We start from the raw sequence: 19,267 nt of genomic DNA on the forward strand, positions 1-19,267 counted from the left end.
TAATTGTTCACCACCATTCATGGCTGGATGTAGCAGGATTGCAGAGCTTTGATCTGACCTGTTGGTTGTGGGATTTCTTAGCTCTTCTCTATACAAACATGTTGCTTCTGCTGTTTAGCGTGCATGTAGTCCTGTGTTGTAGTTTCACCAGGTTGGCATGTCATTTTTAGGTATGCCTGGTGCTGCTCCTGGCATGCTCTCCTACAATCTTTGTTGAACCAGGGTTGATCCCTGGCTTGATGATAATGGTAGAGTGATGGATAGGCCAGGCCATTAGGTTACAGATTGTGGTTGAATATAATTCTGTTGCTGCTGCTGATGGCCCACAGCACCTCATGGATGCCCAGTTTTGAATTATACTGTCAAGTCAAAGGTTTAAATGATGTCTGTATCACTTGATCCATGCAGGGAACTGATGCCTGCTGAACAGATTATTGACTTATTCGATCGGTGATGAACATCCACCTAGCACCAAACCATCACAAGACCCAAAAGTCCAAGAGGAAGAAGATCAATGTCTTAGCCCTAAAGGAGCCCAACCGAAAAGAGGAATTCCAAGTGCAGCTCACAACCAATCTGGAATATCTTCATGCAACCAACTCAATTTCAGAACAGTGGGAACAAATAAAGTCAGCTGTAAGAGACTCCTGTGTTCAGATCATTGTCACCAGGACTGGTTTGACAAAAAATGATGTTAAAATATATGACCTTTGGAACAAAAATGAGCAGCCTTCATTGCCTGGCAGAACAACCCAAGATCGCAAGTCAAGAAGGCAGCCTTCCAACAGCTCAAGGCTGACACCCAAAGACAAATCTGGAAGATAAATGACAAGGTGGTGGGAAGAGAAAGCTGGAGAGATCCAACAATATGCCGACCATCATGACATGCAAAGCTTTTTTGAAGCCACCAGGGCTATCTATAGACCAAGGTCCTATGGCCAAAATCCCCTTCGCTCACAGGATGGTGTCTCTCTTAAGGATGACAATTCTATCTGTCAACGCTGGAAAGAATATTTTGAACAACTCCCCAACTGTGAATCCACAGTGGCAGCTGATACTCTTCAGGCTATCCCCCGGTATCCTGTGTTGGAATCCGTGGATGGACCCTCATTGATGCAACAAGCAATCAAATAGATGAACTACAAAGCCTGCGGCCCCAATGGTATTCCAGCTGTGGTCTTTAAAGACTCCATGCACTGATCCTATGGACTTGGCAGGAAAAAGAACTCCCCCACCGCCACACCCCCACCACCCACGACTTCAGAAATGTGACAATTGTAACTATCTTCAAGAAGGGAGATAAATCACGCTGTGGAAACTAATCGCAGTAGTTGCCTCGTCCCTCTTGTCTATAGCAGGGAAAATCCTGACATGCCTTCTCCTGAAATTGCCTACTACCTGTGACTGAGGAAATCCTCCCAGAGATAGAGTGTGGCTTTAGATCTTCCAGAGGAACCTCCGACATGGTCTTTGTTTCCCGACAAATCCAGGAAAATGTCGAGAACACTATCAGGAACTCTTCATTGCATTCATTGACCTGACTAAAGCATTTGACTCTGCAAATTGTGAAGCTCTGAGGATTGTGCTCCAAAGAAACGTCATCACAATCCTGCAATTTTGTTTTATTTTTTATTCGTTCGGGGGATGTGGGGGTCACTGGCTATGCCAGCATTTATTGTCCATCCCTAATTGCCCTTGAGAAGGTTCTGGTGAGCTGCCTTCTTGAATTGCTGCAGTCCTTGAGCTGTAGGTACACCCACAGTGGTTCGGAAGGGAGTTGAAGGATTTTGACCCTGTAACAGTGAAGGAACGGCGTTATAGTTCCAAATCAGAATGGTGTGTGGGGCGATTTAGTTCCAAATCAGGATGGTGTGTGGCTTGGAAGGGAACTTGCAGGTGGTGGTGTTCCCATGCATCTGCTGCCTTGTCCTTCCAGGTGGAAGAGCTGGCGAGTTTGGAAGGTGCTGTCGAAGGAGTCTTGGTGAGTTGCTGAGGTGCATCTTGTAGATGATACACACTGTTGCCACTGTGCGTCAGTGGTGGAGGGAGTGAATGTTGAAGGTGGTGGATGGGGTGCCAATCAAGCTGGCTGCTTTGTCCAGGATGATGTTGAGCTTCTTGAGTGTTGTTGGAGCTACACCTATCCAGGAAAGTGGAGAGTATTCCATCACACTCCTGACTTATGCCTGTAGATGGTGAACAGGCATTGGGGAGTCAGGAGGTGAGTTATTCACCACAGAATTCCCAAACTTTGAGCTGCTCTTGTAGCCACAGCATTTATGTCATAGAGTCATACAGCACAGAAAGAGGCCCTTTGGCCCATCGTGTCCATGCTGGCCATCACGCACCTATCTATTCTAATCCCATTTTCCAGCACTTGGCCGGTAGGCTTGTATGCTATGGCGTTTCAAGTGCTCATCTAAATATTTCTTAAATATTGTGAGGGTTCCTGCCTCTACCACCCCTTCAGACAGTGTGTTCCAGATTCCAACCACCCACTGGGTGAAAAACATTTTCCTCAAATCCCCTCTAAACCTCCTGCCCATTACCTTAAATCTATGCCCCCTGGTTATTGACACCTCCGCTAAGGGAAAAAGTTTCTTCCTATCTACCCTATCTATGCCCCTCATAATTTTGTATACCTCAATCATGTCCTCCCTCAGCCTTCTCGACTCTAAGGAAAACAACCCGAGCCTATCCAGTCTCTTTTCATAACTGAAATGCTCCAGCCCAGGCAACATCCTGGTGAATCTCCTCTGCACCCTCTCCATTGCAATCACATGTGTGGCGACCAGAACTGTACGCAGTACTCCATCTGTGGCCTAACTAGCGTTTTATACAGATCCATCATAACCTCCCTGATCATATTCTGTGCCTTGGCTAATAAAGGCAAGTATCCCATATGCCTTCCTAACCACCTTATCTACCTGTGCTGCTGCCTTCAGTGATCTATGGACAAGTACACCAAGGTCCCTGTGACCCGCAGTACTACCTAGGGTCCTACCATCCATTGTATATTCCCTTGCCTTGTTAGTCCTCCCAAAATGCACCTCACACTTCTCAGGATTAAATTCCATTTGCCACTGCTCTGCCATCTTACCAGCCCATCTATATCATCTTATAACCTAAGGCTTTCCTCCTCAGCATTTACAACACTGCCAATTTTCATGTCATCTGCGAACTTACTGATCATACCTCCTATATTCCCGTCTGAATCATTAATGTACACTACAAATAGCAAGGGTCCCAGCACAGATCCCTGCAGTACACCACTGGTCACAGGCTTCCAATCGCAAAAACAACCCTCGGCCATCACCCTCTGCCTCCTGCCACTAAGCCAATTTTGATCCAATTTGCCAAATTGCCCTGGATCCCATGGGTTCTTATCTTCTTAACCAATCTCCCATGCGGGACCTTATCAAAAGCCTTACTGAAGTCCATGTAGACTACATCAACTGCTTTACCCTCATCTACACATCTAGTCACCTCCTCGAAAATTCAATAAAGTTTGTTAGACTGGTCCAATTCAGTTTCTGGTCAATGGTGATGCCCAGGATGTTGATAGTGGGGGATTCAGCAATGGTAATGCCATTGAATTTCAAGGGGAGATGGTTAGATTCTGTCTTATAAGAGATCATCACGCCTGACACTTGTGTGGCACGAATGTTACGTGCCGCTTATCAGCCCAAGCCTGGTTGTTGTCCAGGTCCTTCTGCATATGGACACGGGCAGCTTCAGTATCTGAGAAGTCGCGAATGGTGCTGAACACTGTGCAATCATCAGCGAACATCCCCACTTCTGACCTTATGATGGAGGGAAGGTCATGGATGAAGCAGCTGAAGATGGTTGGGTCTAGGACACTACCCTGAGGAACTCCTGCAGTAATATCCTGGGACTGAGATGATTGACCTTGAACAACTACAACTATATTCCTTTGTACTAGGTATGACTCCAACGAGCAGAGAGTTTTCCCCCTGATTCCCATTGACTTCAGTTTTGCTAGGGCGCCTTTATGCCACCCTCGGTCAAATTGCTGAGCAAGTGCCACTTGATAGCGCTGTCGACAACCCCTTCCATCACTTTGCTGATGATTGGGAGTAGACTGGTAGGGTGGTAATTGGCTGGGTCGTATTTGACCTGCTTTTTGTGCACAGGACACACCTGGGCAATTTTCCACATCGCCGGGTAGATGTCAGTGTTGTAGCTGTACTGGAACAACTAGGCTGGGGGCACGGCTAGTTCTGGAGCACATGCCTTCAGTACTATTGCCAGAGTGTTGTCAGGCCCAAGCCTTTGCAGTATCCAGTGCCTTCAGCCATTTCTGGATATCACACGGAGTGAATTGGATTGGCTGAAGACTGGCATCTGTGATGCTGGGGACATCAGGAGGAGGCTGAGATGCATCATCCACTCGGCACTTCTGACTGAAGATGGATGCAAATGCTTCAGCCTTTTCTTTTGCACTGATGTGCTGGTCTCCCTCATTGTTGAGGATAGGTATGTTTGTGGAGCCTCGTCCTCCTGTCAGTTGTGTAATTGTCCACTGTCGTTCACAACTGGATGTGGCAGGACTGCAGAGCTTAGATCTGACCTGTTGGTTGTGGGATCGCTTAGCGCTGTTTGGCATGCAAGTAGTCCTGTATTGTGTAGCAAGTAGTCCTGTATTGTAGCTTCACCAGACTGACACCTCATTTTTAGGTATGCCTGGTGCTGCTCCTGGCATGCCCTCTGCACTCTTCGTTGAACCAGGATTGGCCACCCGGCTCGATAGTAATGGTAGAGTGGAGGATGTGCCAGGTCATGAGGTTACAGATTGTGGTTGAGTACAATTCTGCTGCTGCTGATGGCCCACAGCGCCTCATGGATGCCCAGTTTTGAGTTGCTAGATCTGTTCGAAATCTATCCCATTTAGCACGCACGTAGTGCCACACAACACGATGGTGGGTACCCTTAGTGTGAAGACAGGACTTTGTCCCCACAAGGACTATGCGGTGGTCATTCCTACACTCCTACCAATACTGTCATGGACAGATGCATCTGCGGCAGGTAGATTGGTGAGGACGAGGTCAAGTAGGTTTTTCCCTCTTGTTGGTTCCCTCACCACCTGCCTCAGGCCCAGTCTAGCAGCTATGGATTCGGCCAGCTCAGTCAGTAGTGGTGCTACCGAGCCACTCTTGGTGATTAACATTGAAGTTCTCCCACCCAGAGTACATTCTGTGCCCTTGCTACCCTCAGTGCTTCTTCACAATTCGTGTTCAACATGGAGAAGCACTGATTCATCAGCCGAGGTGGGGCGGTAGGTGGTAATCAGCAGGACATTTCCTTGCCCATGTTCGACTTGGTGTCATGAGACTTCACGGGGTCCGGAGTCAATGTTGAGGTCTCCCAGGGGTACTCCCTCCTGATTATATACCACTGTGCTGCCACCTCTGGTGGTATAGGACATACCCAGTGATGGTGATGGCAGTGTCTGGGACATTGTCTGCAAGGTATGATTCCGTGAATATGACTATGTCAGGCTGCTGCTTGACTAGTCTATGGGACAGCTCTCCTAATTTTGGTGCAAGCCCCCAGATGTTAGTAAGGAGGACTTTGCATGGTCGACAGGGCTGAGTTTGCCATTGTCATTTCTGGTGCCTAGGTCGATGGTGGGTGGTCTGTCCAGTTTCATTCCTTTTCTTAGACTTTGTGGTGGTTTGATACAATTGAGTGGCTTGCTAGGCCATTTAATAATCAACCACATTGCTGTGGGTCTGGAGTTAGATGTAGGCCAGACCAGGTAAGGACAGCAGATTTCCTTCCCTATAGGGCATTAGTGAACCGGATGGGTTTTTACAACAATTGACAATGGTTTCATGATCAACACTAGACTAGTTTTGTAATTCCAGATTTTGTTAATTGAAGTCAAATTTCACCATCTGCCGTGGTGGGATTTGAACCCATGTTCCCAGAGCATTAGCCTAGGGCTCTGGGTTACTAGTCTAGTGACATTACTACTACACCACCGCCTCCCCTTGCTCCATGAAGATATGACTGCAACTGTCTTGAGTGGGAGATCTGAAACAGATTCCTTCAAAATCCAGACCGAGGTCAAGCAAGGCGGTGTGATCGCCCCTATACTATTTACAATCTACCCGACAGTGGCTATTCACCTCGTGAAAGATCAGCTGCCCTCTGGTGTGAGTATTAAATACTACTCAGATGGAAAACTCTAACCTCAGTCGCCTCTGTGCCAAAGCTAAATTGACCACCAGAGACACATGATCCACAGTTTGCGGATGACTGCAGTGTTATTGCCCACACTGCACTAGATTTGCAAGCTGCTTTTGATCTCAATTCTGAATACAAGAGACTCGGCCTGCCCTTGAAGGTTGCCAAAACAAAACTCATATCAACCCACAACTGGTCAGCCAAATATTCCACCTCCCATATATGTTGAAGGAGAGACTCTGGAATATGTTGAGCACTTCCCATACCTTGGCAGCCACTTCTCTCAAAAGGCCACCATTGATGAGGAGATCCAACACTGGATCAGCTGCACCAGCTCAGCCTTCTACAAACTAAGACAGCAAAGTGTTTGACAACAAAGACCTCCATAAGTCAACAAAAGTCCTAGTGTACAGAACAGTTGTTGTCACCACATGCCTGTACTGCAGGGAGATCTGGACTGTGTATCGGGCAGGTGAGGGGGGGGGGTGGGGTAGGTTCTTGAAATGGCAAGTGACTGGAAGCTCGGGGACTGAGCAGAGGTGTTACGCAAAGCGGTCACCCAATCTGCGTTTGGTCTCCCCAATATAGAGGCAACCGCAATGTGAGCAGCGAATACAGTATACTAAATTGAAGGAAGTACAAGTAAATAGCTGCTTCACCTGGAAGGAGTGTTTGGGGCCTCTCTCCACAGATGCTGCCTGACCTGTTGAGTATTTCCAGCACTTTCTGTTTTTATTTCAGATTTCCAGCATCGGCAGTATTTTACTTTTATATAAACGCTAGTGTCCTTCTTAAAGCCAGCTCCACAAGTTTTCAGGAGAAACTCATGCAAAACCAACTTCAATGGACTGGACACTGTGCCCAATGATGGAAAACCATCTCCCCTACCAGGTCTTGTTTTCTCGACTCTCAAATGGCCAGTGTTCCAGGGAAGTTAAAGAAAACGCTTTAAAGTCACTCTGAAGCTCTCTTTGAAATGAGGCAACATTGACGTTGATGACTGGGAGGAGCTTTCTACCAATTGTTCAAAATGGTGACAACATGTCCATCAAGCTGCAATGCCTTAATGATGAGGTAGAGCGCAGCAGAGAAGGAAAGAAAAGGAAGCAAACATTGCACTTCAGATCCCACTACCTCATGGGACGTCCTGCCCCATGTGCCCAAATATTGCGGGTCAAGAATCGGCCTGTTCAGTCAACTGAGTACCCATGGCAGAAACAAGCGACCTTGAGTAGACGTCATCCTCGAATCGAGGGACAGCCAATAACTGTCATGGACATGCATCTGCAACAGGTAGATTGATGAGGACAAGGTCAAGTAGGTATATCCCTGGTGTTGATTCATTCACCACCTGCCACAGGCCTAGTCTGGCAGACACGTCCTTCAGCATTCAGCCAGCTTCGTCAGCAATGGTGCTACTGAGCCGCTCTTGGTGATGGACATCGAAGTCCCCCACCCAGAATACATTCTGTGCCCTTGCTACTGTCTGAGGTTCTTTCAAGTGATGTTCAACATGGAGTATGATTCATCAGCTCAGGGAGGGTGGTGGTGGTAATCAGCAGGAGGTTTTCTCACCCATATTTTTCCTGAAGCCATGAGACTTCGTGGGCCCCAAGTCAATGTTGAGGACTCCCAGGGCCTCTCCCTCCCGACTGTATACTACTGTGCTGCTACCTCTGGTGGGTCTGTCTTGTTGGTGGGCCAAGACATACCAGGGATGGCGATTGAGGAGTCTGGGACATTGGCTGTAGGGTATGGTCCATCGAATTTGGATATGTCAGGCTGTTGCTCGACTAGTCTGAGACAGCTCTCTCAATTTTGGCACAGTTCCAGATGTTTGTGAGGGGGGCTTTGCAGAGTTAACTGGGCAGATTGTGCCTTTGTCATTTCTGGTGCTTAGGTCAATGCTGGATGGTCTGTTTGGTTTTATTCTTATTAACTTTTCTGTAGTGGTTTGATACAACTTAGTGGCTTACTAGGCCATTTCAAAGGCCAGTGAAGAATCAACTTGTAGCTGTGGGTCAGCAGTCACAAAAAGACATCTTGCACTTAACCTCCCTGTGATTTATGAAGTTCCTACATTTGCAAATTACTTGTCCATTAGATGTACCACAAAATGTTACAACTTACAATTAACAGCACAAGTACCTTTTTAACAAATGTGATCATTGTTAATGACTGTCAATCAACCTCTCTTGCCCAGAAAGTATGAAGTCTCATTTTTTCAACCTGTGAATTGTTTTAGGAGATATTAAAAACACCAAATCTGAAAGTTTATTTTTCCTATCTGTATTTTTTCATTCCCCCTTTAACCAATCTTTCTTTCCCTCTATTTCTCTTTCTGTACCTGATTTGACATTGGGTTCACCCACTCTATGAATTCACCCACAATAATTCACCCTCATCAGTTATTCTTTTATTTCTCAATCCTTAAATCTCATTGCTTAAGGAGACACATGATTTGTCCTGTTCAATAACTTCCCAGATGCCCTGTTGCTCTTGATGCTCAGTTAACAGCTCACTTCTAGCAAATGTTTTAAAATGTGTGCAAAGAGATTAACAGGGCATGCTGTGAGATGCCCTGCCCCAGCAAAATCTGGCCCATTATCTTTCATTTCACTGCAAGTAGTGCAATGTGAGATATGCTAGTTTATGGTAAAATATTTACATTTTGGACTGACAGAATTTGGACTTGGCTTATCTCCCATTAAATGTTCTGTTTACAATCTAGTGTTAACACTTATTCACAGAGACAATATCCCTTTAGTTTAATGAACCACAGTGCATCACAGGACTGAAATGTAAATCAGTTACTTTCATGGGATACTCTGACAATCACCCAAGTAGAGTATGGCTAGGGAAAAGGGTTGAGGAGAGGAAGGTTTGGACATTGAATCTAACCCAAAATGTGCCTTGTGCAGGCCCAGTACTGTTAAAATTAAGATCTAAAAATTTGTCTGCTCCCATTTTTGGGTGAAGGGATTGCGATTCGTGATTTACCTGTGCCCACTCCCATTGAGGCGGGCAGCATGCAAACTTTGTATTGCCTTTCATTTGCCCGACTGTAGCATTCAGCTGAGCTCAACCCATTGAGCTGAACGCTCAACATGGGGACAAGTAGCAGGCTCGTCAAGGCAGCCTGTCCCTCTTAAAGGAGTACTGACTCATTAAGAAAGTGGCTTCTGACTTCCTGAAGTGAGATTGGCTGCGTGGAAGCAGAAAAAAAAACATGGAAGAGAGGGGGGCTCTCAGGTTGACAGATGCAGTGCTGGAGGTTGACAGGAGGAGAGAAACCATGGGCTTGAAATTTTCCAGTCCTCTGGGGACAGGCTGGGAGGTGGGGGGCCTGAAAAATGGTAAGGGAAGGTAGGCATTCCACTCAGGAGTACTAGGCCAGGCAAAGGCACCTGCCAAACTAGCATTAAAAAGGAATGCACAAATGTGAATAGTTCAATTAAGTCCAATTAAACAAAATTGTTGTGGAAAAGTTTTTGTTCGTGTCTTTTTTTGCAGGATCTTGGCCAAGAGAACACTCTGATGGGGCATCCCAGAGGGGTGGGAAGATGGGGAATCGTGGAGGCATGATAGCAAGGGATGATCACCTAAGGGAAGCAGAGTCTGAGTAGGCACTCCCGGACAGTCTGCCAGGAGCAAAAGGGTCCTGGGTGCCTCCTCCTCTTCCTCCGGAGGTCTCCAGATGCCTGGTGGCAATGCCTGCGCCGTGATAGCGATGTTGTGGAGGACACAGCAGACCACCAGAAACTTTAATATTCTCCCTGAAGAGCACTGCAAGGGTTCCTCCTGACTGTTACAGGCATTGAAACTGTGGCTTAAGCACACTGATGGTCTGCTCCACGATGTTTCTGGTGGCAGCATGGCTTTCATTGCATTCTGGATGGTGGAGCAGGTATCCCTTCTCTCTGATGGTTCTTCCTAGTGGCCCAAAGATGGCGGGAACAGCAGACTGCCTCTGGATAAAGGCATCGAGGCTGCTGCTAGGATAGCAAGCATTCACCAACAAAATGCTTTGTGCATGGTTGTGCACCAATTGCCAATTATTGGAGTGGTAGCCCTTGCAGTTCCTGTACTTCTCCTGGTTCACATGGGGGCCTGCGTATGGTCAGTGGCTCCCTGCAGCATTGCAAACCCTTCTGTCCTGGAAAATCCACATGGCTGCACATCCTGCTTAGAGAGGAAACAATGAAATCGCCTCTCCTCACATACAGGGCCTCCGTCACCTACTGGATGCAGCAATGGATGTATACTGGGAGATGTTCGCTATGTCACCCTGAATGATCCAGTCACATAGGAGTTTACTTCAACTGTGACCTTGACAGTCACTGGCAGCACTGCCCTTGCCCTGGTTTGAGGGTGCAGAGCCTGTTGGAGATGACAGTTTTGTGACCACCTCCTTGCTGAATCAGGCACCTTAGGCATTGCTCCTGAGTGAGGTGGAAATAGGAGAAGTGCTCCCTGAAAACCTGTGGTGGGTAGGACATTCTGTGACAGTCCGCCTCCCTCTGTGCAGAGCTTTCCTTCTCTGCAATCTCATTTCCATTTGTTGGTCATCTTGCAGACCCTGAGGATAGGTGATCAAATTCTCTGGTCTCCCTGTATGGATGCACAAAACTGTGTCAAATCAGCCAGAGCAGCTTACGTCACAATATGAGCACTCCTGATGCTTCTGGTGTGTGCATGCTAGCACCCTTCCCAGCATAGAGCACCATGCCATTTGCTGACCTCAGGGCTTTCATAGCATTGGCACCAGTAGTGCCATGGAGCCCAATTTCCAGGCCTAGAGGTTTACTGTCCAGCTTCTGGGTCAAAGAAGTTGGGAGGTGTGAGAATTCCGTAAAGAAATTGTTAACTTTTTGTTCGCTTCTCTCCCCAAACTAATATCATAATTCAAGTGATCTTCTGTTATCCTTGTCTGGTGCAGGTTGTAAAAGTGCACCAGACCACAGTGGACTCTTATTTGGAAGACATCTTATTGAAGTCCATGCAAGATACAGCAGAGGATCAAGCACGTCAAGAAATCTGCAAAATGGCTGATGAAATCAATGATGTTGCCTATGAAATTGAACAACAGTATGTAGCTATTTTAATTACTTGTTTTGTGCATTTAAACTTGGTCAACTGTGACTTTTTTTACTTGTTTGTGGGAGGTGGGCATCGCTGGATAGGCCATCATTTATTGCCCATCCCTAATTGCCCTTGACCTGAGTGGCTTGCTAGGCCATTTCAGAGGGCATTTTAAGAGTATGTTCAAAAGACAAAGTCAAAAGTTGAATCAGAGTATCATTTGCGTTTGTGGCCTTTTCTATCTGCATTCCCACTTTTAAAGATATTATATGTGCACCCAAATCTCTGTTCATCCCTTATTTACAATTTTTTATAATTTAGGATATACTCGTGTTCTTTTCAAGCTATTCTACTTCATATTTCTCTGTTGAACTGTTTCTGCTCGATCCTGTATATGCTCATCTGCAATCTCCTGCATTCTTCCTCACAGTTTGCCATTTCCTCTAATTTGGTATCAGAAGATTAATACAATTCCTCTTGTACTTAGCAAATCATTTAGAGATACCAGCAGAAAATCCCATTACTCATTGCTAGTTTGAAAAAGAACATTTACCTCTAATCTTTGCTTTCTGTCTGTTCACCACCTCTCTATCATGCAGTTACATCAAGAATATTTTTTAATTAGACAAACTCATTTTACTTTCTGCAGTACTGCATAGTTTTCTATTCCTAGGAGCATGGTAACAAAGATTGCAGAGGCATCAGGTATGTTAACATGCGACCCCAGCAAAGCTATGTTATACAGTCAATGACACCTGCACCATGGGAAAGCCCGCAATTCCCACAAAGCCACATGCTTGTTCCACCTGCTACTCTCTGGCAAGAGAGAATGAAATGTATTGAGCTCTATCTGAATAGAGTGCACAGTGGCCTCCCTTACACAAGAGTGGATGGCAAACTAAGATGTTGTAAATATTCCAGTTTCAGCCTGGAAGAAATCCAATACATAAAAGTTATCTCAGTCACTGGCAATGTGGTCCACACTCTTCTGAGGTTACAATTGTGGCTGCAGCAGGTGTCAGATTTCAATGAGGATTTCCTTACTGAACTGTAGATGTCTGACACTGTTCCTTGCTTCAGATAGCAGACTTGTTCCCTAAACACTCTGGGCAGTTATGGGCTCCTGATCAGAGCCATTCTTCCCCCTCCTCCAGCAGCTTTCCCTGCTCTTTGCTGCCTCTTATACTCCCAGTCATGCTGTATTCCAAATGAAAGGTTTACTACTGAACCCATGTCAGAAAACAACTGATTTGTTCAGAAGCCTTAAAATCAGAACAAAATTCTTCAGCACGTGCCACACCACTTTCTGTAGACTTGGCAACATTAAACAATTCTGAAAACCACCCAACACTTCTACAATAGTAGAAACAGCCAGTAGAAATCAATCAGCAACTAACTTGGAAGTAGGTGATGATCCCTTAAGTCACACTGGTGATCCTTCCTGCTGAACACATGTTCAACCATATATGATTGAGAGGGAGTTAGCTGGAATGTTGTGCTGCAAAATGACAGCACTGGCAGCAAATCAGTACTACACGCCAGTTGACATCATGATGTGCTTACTCTAAATACTCCAGCAGATTCCCACTGTATGCACATTAACACTCTCACCAATATGGTGTCCAGTATGACCCAAGCAGAAGTGCAAGTGCGCACAGCAGATGCTGTTTTGTTCATCCAAGGGCACTAGTGTGCCCAAAAACAAGTGCTATGGATCCAAATTTTGCTCCTGTAGTGATTTATTCTGTTAATCAGTAATCTGACCTTTTTCATTTTCTCATTAGCCGGACCCATTTACAATCAGAAGAGATTGTTTCAGAATTGGTCCACAGCTTCCTAATTCCAGAAGCACACAAAATAATAATGAGGGACAGAGGTAAGAAATATTAAAATGTGTGGAATGAGAATGAGAAACATTAGCCCCATTATTTACTGGGAGGATGGGAGGAAGTGGAAGTGGCAGTTTTGCCGTCAAGAAACCCGGAAGCACAGTTCTCCCTCAGGTCCTGCTGAATTTAACGGCATGACCCGATTACCATTTTTAGAATCCTTTTCTTGGCCACAGTTAGCAGGGCACCGGGCTACACCTGAGAGCAAAGAGGAAGGAGGAGCAGGGAGAAAAACATTGCTGGGAGGGTTCAAGGTGAAGAGAACAATGATGATAGGCTGAGAGAGATTGTGGGTTGGGGGGACATCAATGGGTGAGCCAAAAGAGCTCGGGATTCACGGGGCCATTGCCACAGGGGCTGGGTGAGATCAGCCATTGATGGGGTGGACTGGGAGATGGCATTGATTGAGGGGAGTGGTGGGCGGTGGGAGTTGGGGTGGTGTAGATGGATGGCTGAAGAGATCAGGGAGAAGGAGAAAAAACTGGTGGGGGGGCCAGGGACATTGGATCGGAAGTGAGGGGTGGGGTCCGATCACTGCAGAGATAAATAGGGCGGCACAGTGGCGCAGTGGTTAGCACTGCAGCCTCACAGCTCCAGCGACCCGGGTTCAATTCTGGGTGCTGCCTGTGTGGAGTTTGCAAGTTCTCCCTGTGTCTGCATGGGTTTTCTCCGGGTGCTCCGGTTTCCTCCCACAAGCCAAAAGACTTGCAGGTTGGTAGGTAAATTGGCCATTATAAATTGCCCCTAGTATAGGTAGGTGGTAGGGAAATATAGGGACAGGTGGGGATGTGGTAGGAATATGGGATTAGTGTAGGATTAGTATATATGGGTGGTTGATGGTCAGCACAGACTCGGTGGGCCGAAGGGCCTGTTTCAGTGCTGTATCTCTAAAAACTAAAATAACAGGGTGGGCTGAATGGAAGCACTCCTGCTCCTCCTGGTCCACAAGCAGTGCTGGGAAAGCACTTAACTTTTTCATGCAGCAGCCCTCACCTCCTTTTACATTTTATATTTTCCACCATTTTTACTTCTCATCCAACACTTTTTTTTAATAATTGCCCCTATTTTGAATTTTTGGTGAACCATAGTTTTGAATTTGATAAACCAAATATGAAGGCAGGAGTAAAGGTCCAAGAATCACACATTGTTCTTTTGTGAGTAGGACTGTTTGGTGCTAATAGTCCCAATAAAATTAGTGAGAAACGTTGTAAAATAAAACTCAAAGATTTTAATTCTTACTATTATATATGAAAGACACCAATTTTAAGGGTAGATTACTGTGGGCAAATGCAGCTGCTTTCTTTCATAGTGCTAGAAGTGGGCATTTTTCTTAATGCACTAAACTAAAAATAATTTAAGTAAGCGTAGTTATTAGGAAAGGTTTTATAAATACTGTTAGTTCTGCTTTCAAATTTCAGACATGTACAAAGAATCATTCATGAAATATTTCTCATTTTCCTCCAACAGTAAAACTATTTCAAAGTAGGCATCTCCTTGCTGCCCACCGCATCATTCATAATGAGGCTGAACTTATCATGGCAGATGCAGATCCATCGGTATTAGCATCCAGCAGTGCCGCAGAAGATGCTTTGAAGGCTGCACTGACCGAGGTTGAGAAAGAGATGAAGACATATGAATCATAAAGTGAGGAACTGGGAAGGTTTAAATCTGCATCTGCAATTAGGAAAGGAGACTGGGGTACTATTCAATCGAATCACCTGGGAAGCAATATGGCCGAGTAGATCGCACACCTATTATAGAACTCATCCCATTTTTACAAAAGACAAGTGCTGCAGACACTGGAAGTCTGGAATAAACAGAAAATGGTAGAAATACTCTTTTTTTATTATTTCATGGGATGTGGGCATGTGGCTAGACCAGCATTTAGTGTCCATCCCTAATTGCTTTTGAGAAGGTGTTGGTGAGCCACCTTCTTGAACTGCTGCAGTCCATGTGGGGCAGGTATACCCATAGTGCTGTTGGGAAGGGAGTTCCAGGATTTTGGCCCAGTGACAGTGAAGGAACTCTGCAGGTCTAGCAGCATCTGTGCAGAGAGAGAAGCGGTTAACATTTCAGGTTGATGACCTTTCTTCAGAACTGGAAAAAGTTAGGGTTTGTAACAGGTCCAGAGGCAGGCAGGAAGAACAAAAGGGAAAGTCTGTGATAGGGTGGAGGCCTAATGTGCCTTTAATAGGCCCATTATTATTATTAGGGATCATATCAACTAGTCCCAGTGTTTTCTTCCCCCTTGTTTTACTTCCACCCAAACTGATTTTACATCATGATTGTTGAGCTAAGATCCTTTATCGCTACTGTCATTATTCCACCCTTTATCATTCCTCCCCCCCACTTTTTCCATTTTGCATATCTGTTCGATAAGGAAAATATACTGGAATATTTACTTCCCAACCTTGGCCACTCTACCAACCACACTCTATAATGACTATTAAATCAAACCCATTAGGCAAGGAGATCAAAGGTTATCAGGTGTAGATGGGGGTGTGGAATTCGAAACGCAAACAGATAGGCTAAGATCTTATTGAATGGCAGAGCAGGCTCGACGGGCCGAATGGCCTACTTCTGCTCCTAATCTGTATGTTTGTATTAATTTATATCTGTGCTATTAATTCACCTTTTATTTGCAACTGCTTTGAGCACATATAATGCTTTTAGCTTTAACTTTTTTTCTATTTTTCCCTGATGTCACCTTAGTCACTAATGATCCATTACCTTTGTTAAGTTCTCCCTTCCTGACTCACTGCTTATTTTTACTCAAAATCACTACTCTGGTCTACAGCCTTGACATTTACCTTGCTGTTTTTGAATTTACCCTTTCATTAGTTTAATGCCCTATCCACTGCCTTAGTTATTTGATTTGCCAGAACACTGGTCCCAGTCTGATTTAAGTGGTGCCCATTCCAATGGAACAGCTCCCTCTTTCTCCAGTACTGGTGTCAGTGGCCCATGAAGCAAAGCCCTTGCCTCCCATACCACGTTGTTACGACCGACCGCTCCAGTCAAAGCCCCCAATCAAAATATACGATTCTGATTGTGGTGGGAGAAACGCACTGTTTCTTCAATCCTATCCGTCCACAGATCGCCGAACATATCATTTTAAATTTTCCAAATTAAAGGAAGACCCAGCCAAATTGAACCATCTATTAATCCCCCGAATGAGGCTAACCAAACCAAGAGTCTTTAAATCAACAAATTAACTGTTTAATTAGAAAAAGTAAATTCTTAACCACTACTAAGATATATATAAATAACATTTATAATATAAAAAAATTAGAGTCCTTGCAGATTTACACTTGCCGAATGTGGAACAGTCCTAGGTTGCTTGAAGTCCTCACAGCCATCCGATGGGGGAAAAAATAGAACAGTCCATAGTCTAATTCAGAAGTTGAAATTGATGCTTTTCCTTCTCCAGCGATGAATTTCAACAATTAAAAACTTGCAAACAGGTTTTAATGAATCAATTTGGCTTTAGAATTTTTCAGGAATACAAGATAATCACAGTCTACATTCCCTTCCTTCAGTTTAAATTATCAGTGATATCTGTTTTGGCTTGACTTTTTAGAATTTTGAGAGAAAATAATAAATAAACAGACTAAATTCTCTTCCTTCAGTTTAAGTGGTCTGAGAGCTCACCTTTCAGGTGCTAATACATATCTGTCTGTCTGTTCCTCTGAGTTATCAGTCTGTTTCCACTATAAACTAGTTCAAAATTAGATTGTAACAATGTATGTCTTGATCTCTGGTCCTGAATGGCTGTATCCCGGGCAACGAGAATGCATTCTTTGACTCAGCTTTTTAGAGCTTGCTGCCTTAAAGCAGTATTGCTCCCTTTCCAGCTTTAAAAGCACACAGCATTCTTCCCCCCAAAAAACTACCGGATCATAACACCTCCGCCCCTGGCGGAATGAAATACCATTCCTGAAATGCGTTTCATTACAATGGGTGAAAAATACAAATTTAGAAAAATGCTAACACATTTGTCCTGCACTTACAGGCATACCTCTCCTAAAATGCTAAGATTACAGCAACAAGTTCCACCAGAACATTTCAGCTTTAAATTTTCAAAAGATTGTCCCAATTAACCTATTTCAAATTTCCAAGCATAGTCTTCCAATTGTTTCATGTTTTCCTTCCAAGTATCCCTATTGTCCAGCACCTCAGCCAGGTGAACTGCACAGCTAAGAGCACTGACCACTACTGGGTTCACTATTCTCTGAGAAGTTTCTCGAGTACCCCTTAACCTATGTGGCATCACTTGACACTGGAAAACCCTGTCTGGTGTAACAGAAGCTTATTTTCTTCTTACCCTGGGGTGTCAAAGGAATTTGACAGGTTTCCTCAAACACATTTGTCTCTTTAAGACACATTGTGTTGCCCACTCTGTCCATACAGTCCTTTAAATAAGAATTTGGGTAGGAGTCTGCCTTCTTTACCACAGTGACTTTTCTAGAGTCAATGCAAGTTTGAGCTGACCCACCAGGTTTGGACATCAAGACCATCTGCGAAGTCCAGCTGTCCTGACTAGGTTCAACTAAGCTGCCTTTCAGCATGCATTGCACCTCTGCTTCCACTTGGGCCTGTCTGTCTGGACCCTAAGTGACAAGGATGTTGTTTTAAAGAAATGGTTCCCCCTATACCTACATCATGTGTGGCTAAGGTTGTACATCCTGGCTTAACCCTACAAACATTTTGAAACGTTGTGAAAACCCTGGTTAGGACTTCACGCTGTTTTGCCTCCAAGTGTAGACGCTTATTGCTTCATTTTCCTCGCCATTCTGCATTCACTAATCTGATAATTGGAGGTTCAATCTGAGAATTTCCTTGGCCTGCTTCTGTCTCATCCTCACTACCCTTTTCCTTCTCAACAGTCCCGATTACCTGACATACCTGTACTGGCCTATCATCCTCCCTGCATTAATATTGTTTGAGCATATTAATGCGACACAACCGGTCTTCTTCCGGCGATCGGGAGTGTGAATCAAGTAATTTACCTTTCCCACTCTGTTGATCACTCCATATGGGCCACTGAACCGTGCTTTTAATGGTTTTCCCTGCGAAGGTAACAACACCAATACTTCATCCCCTGGTTATGGTAGGTTGTGGTTTTCCCACCATTTGACAGGTACGGCATGTCCTACAAAATTGTCTCACATCCTTTGTAAGACCTGGCCAGTAATAATGTTTGCTTAAATGTGATTTGGTCTTCCGAATTCCCCTATGTCCTGCAAAAGGAATGTTGTGTGCTAACCTTAATAATCCTTGTCGATATTTAGGTGGTACCACTATCTGTTCAACAACTGTCCAGTCTCCGTCAGCAGGTCTATGAGGTGGTCAGCATTTCCTCCTCAAAACCTTGCTTGCCATATAATAGCCTTCCGGAACTCCTTTCGCCTCAGCTTCTGACAGCCATCTGTGCCATTTGGGATATCCCTGGATCAGCTTGCTGTGATGCAATGATAGATGATCAGTTAAACAACTCATTTGGATTATCTAAATCCACAAATAAGGTTTCAGGTGCTTGGTTATCTATTTGTGGTGCTCCTTTTACCTCCGACAATGGATCCTGTTTAGCCATTGCTCAGGTAACTACACACACAGGAAATATTGTCGGAACTTGTTCCTGTAATTGCTCCATTTCCTTAATTTCACTTGGTTCCTCTGTAACAATAGGAGAAACTGATATTTTTGATCCAGCAAAATCATTTCCTAGGAGTAGATCAATTCCCTTTACTGGTAAACTGTGGACAACACCTACAGTTACTATCTCAGATATTAAGGCACTCTCTCGGCGTACTTTATACAAAGGTATGGGTATATACTCCCCGCCAATTCCATTAACTAAAACTTTAGCGTTCAAGGCACTCTCTGGTGTAAACCTCCTATCTTTTTCCAGCAAGAGAGTTTGGATTGCTCCTGTGTCCCTGAATATAATGATAGGTTTTCCTGCCTCACTTACAGGATACGGAGTTACTCTCCCTTTGACAAAAATTAATTATAACTCTCAGGTATATTATTCTTAACCTCTGCACTCCTTTTAGTTTTAGTATCTGGTTTCACATTCACAGCTA

At 44.7% G+C, this 19,267-nt stretch overlaps 1 protein-coding gene across 3 annotated transcripts in view; it reads left to right on the plus strand.

Moving 5' to 3' along the window:
- Window positions 1–19,267, plus strand: part of cfap91 (cilia and flagella associated protein 91) — a 255,903-nt gene that overhangs the window by 211,309 nt on the left and 25,327 nt on the right. For all 3 annotated transcript variants that reach the window (XM_068039945.1, XM_068039947.1, XM_068039946.1), the window contains 3 exons: window positions 11,150–11,298; window positions 13,077–13,168; window positions 14,649–14,825. In XM_068039945.1, the coding sequence (XP_067896046.1) occupies window positions 11,150–11,298; window positions 13,077–13,168; window positions 14,649–14,824 (417 nt within the window). In that variant the 3' untranslated portion in view covers window position 14,825. The remainder of the gene's footprint in view (window positions 1–11,149; window positions 11,299–13,076; window positions 13,169–14,648; window positions 14,826–19,267) is intronic.

The sequence above is a fragment of the Heterodontus francisci genome, chromosome 10, assembly GCF_036365525.1.
Source record: "Heterodontus francisci isolate sHetFra1 chromosome 10, sHetFra1.hap1, whole genome shotgun sequence".
Lineage (NCBI taxonomy): Eukaryota > Metazoa > Chordata > Chondrichthyes > Heterodontiformes > Heterodontidae > Heterodontus > Heterodontus francisci.